General features: G+C 34.8%; 1 protein-coding gene across 1 annotated transcript in view; it reads left to right on the plus strand.

Annotated features, from left to right (window-relative positions):
* The window catches only part of LDHB (lactate dehydrogenase B), a 37569-nt gene that overhangs the window by 17300 nt on the left and 18128 nt on the right, over positions 1–2141 (plus strand). Inside the window, exons 6-7 of the mRNA XM_012640979.1 lie at positions 220–337; positions 1958–2135. Coding sequence (XP_012496433.1) covers positions 220–337; positions 1958–2135 — 296 coding nt within the window. The remainder of the gene's footprint in view (positions 1–219; positions 338–1957; positions 2136–2141) is intronic.

The raw sequence follows: 2141 nt of genomic DNA on the forward strand, positions 1-2141 counted from the left end.
TTGCTGAAGGTTAAGAGGTCAGATGTGTTGCTCTTTGAAGGCAAACGTCAACCTTCTGGAGGAACTATATTAGAGTCACTTGTCATGGGAGCAATTTCAGTTGTTATTCAATTGCTTGCATCAAAGATGAAATCTGAACTAAGAGAAGAAAAGATTTATAAAAATAGTGTCAGTAATATCTAGAATGTTTGTCCTCCCCCCTCCCCTTTTTTTTTACAGTGGCTGTGTGGAGTGGAGTGAATGTGGCAGGTGTTTCTCTCCAGGAGTTGAATCCAGAAATGGGAACAGACAATGATAGTGAAAATTGGAAAGAAGTGCATAAGATGGTGGTTGAGAGGTGAGGGGAGGAAGTGAATTATTCATTCATTTAGATGAATAATTTCATCTAAAAGTAAAGATAAAATTACAAACAATTACCATGGCTGCCTGCTGAGATAAACTCTCAATGTAGTAATTATGCCGTTGTTACCTTTTGAAACTGGCAAGGCTCATTTACCTGGTGAAACTTGCTATGCCAGTTGCCCCAGGGAAAGTAAATATCTTCTCTCTAGAGAAAGTATATTATAGAGGTAGCAGGAGCAAAGCCTGGAATTAACAAGTGAAAAGGGCCTTCAAATTGCCTCCTATCGACAAATAAGATTGATTTATCCAGAAAGGTAAACTTAGACACTATTAGTCTCATAATTGCCTGAAATAAATAGTTGCTGACTGATTGCTAAGTCTTTAAGCTATTCTGTATTTACCCTTCCGCACTCAGCTAAAGATATTCCCCACCCATTTTTTGTTGTTGTTTATTTTTTGAAGCTGTCTCTTGTTGCCAACCATGTACTCTTTCTATGACCTTCATGCTCATCATAAAATAAGATGTCATTTTGGTCCAGAGTAAAGACTATGGGGCTTGGATTCAAATCATGACACTAATACTATGTGGTCTTTGGGAAACCATTTAACCTTTAAGATGAATCTCAGTTTTCTCCTCTGTAAAGTCATGTGGTAACAGACTTATTGTTAAAATTTAGTAAAAACACACACACACACACACACACACACACACACACACATGCACGTACATATTGATAGACATTTAATAAGTGTTAGCTATTATTTGCAGGGAGTTTTTGTAACAAGATGTCTCAGATATGGAGCCATTTTGTGTGGTTCAATTATAATAATTTATTTTTTTCAAGAATTTGACTTGTATGTAGAGAAAAAGGATCTAAAAAAAGTTGAAAGGGTCTTTAGAATTTCAGTTAACATAATCCCTTTATTTTACAAATGAGAAAACTAGGGCTCACCCAGGTAAGGTAATTTGCCCAGGGTCTTCTGGTTAGGGACAGATTGCATTAAATCCTAATTTCCTGATACTCAGCTAGAGTTACTCTTGCTACCTCTGAAGTACCAGTGCTTCTGTGGGTTTTGAGGTATAAAATTTACGCTTGGAAAATAGACAGACAAGATACTGTCATCACTTTTCTCTTATGTTAGTTGATTATAATATTTTAAATGACAATGGCAAGTGGGACCCACAATTGAGATATATTTTGCCCTTTTATTTTCATTGTTTCCTGATTTCATTATTATGCTTGAAAATTCATGTTCATGAATAAGTTACATTGGTTGAAAAATGTACATTTTTACCATTGTGACTTTATAAATATTCACTTATATGGTAAGCTATTTAAATTTATGAGAACATTTATATAGTGCCTACCATGTCCTGCTAACAGTTTTAAGCATTTTACGTGTATATTAACTCATATATCACTCATAACAAACTTATGAAATAACTATTGTTATCCCTGTTTTCAAGAAGAGAACATTGAGGCAATAAAGGTTAAATAATCTGCTCAAGATTACAGTTAGTAAGAGACAGAGCAGGAATTAAACCCAGAGAGTCTGCTTCCAAAAACTATTGGTCTGGTTTCAATGACCTCTTTCATGATATTTTTCCCCTTAGTGCCTATGAAGTTATCAAGCTAAAAGGATATACCAATTGGGCCATTGGATTAAGTGTAGCTGATCTTATTGAATCCATGCTGAAAAATCTATCCAGGATTCATCCAGTATCAACAATGGTGAAGGTAAGACAAACTACTGCAAAATGTAATATTATTTCTAGCATCGTATTCTATAAATACTCA

This window comes from Propithecus coquereli, unplaced genomic scaffold (genome assembly GCF_000956105.1).
Source record: "Propithecus coquereli isolate 6110/MARCELLA unplaced genomic scaffold, Pcoq_1.0 Scaffold16, whole genome shotgun sequence".
In the NCBI taxonomy this organism is placed as follows: domain Eukaryota; kingdom Metazoa; phylum Chordata; class Mammalia; order Primates; family Indriidae; genus Propithecus; species Propithecus coquereli.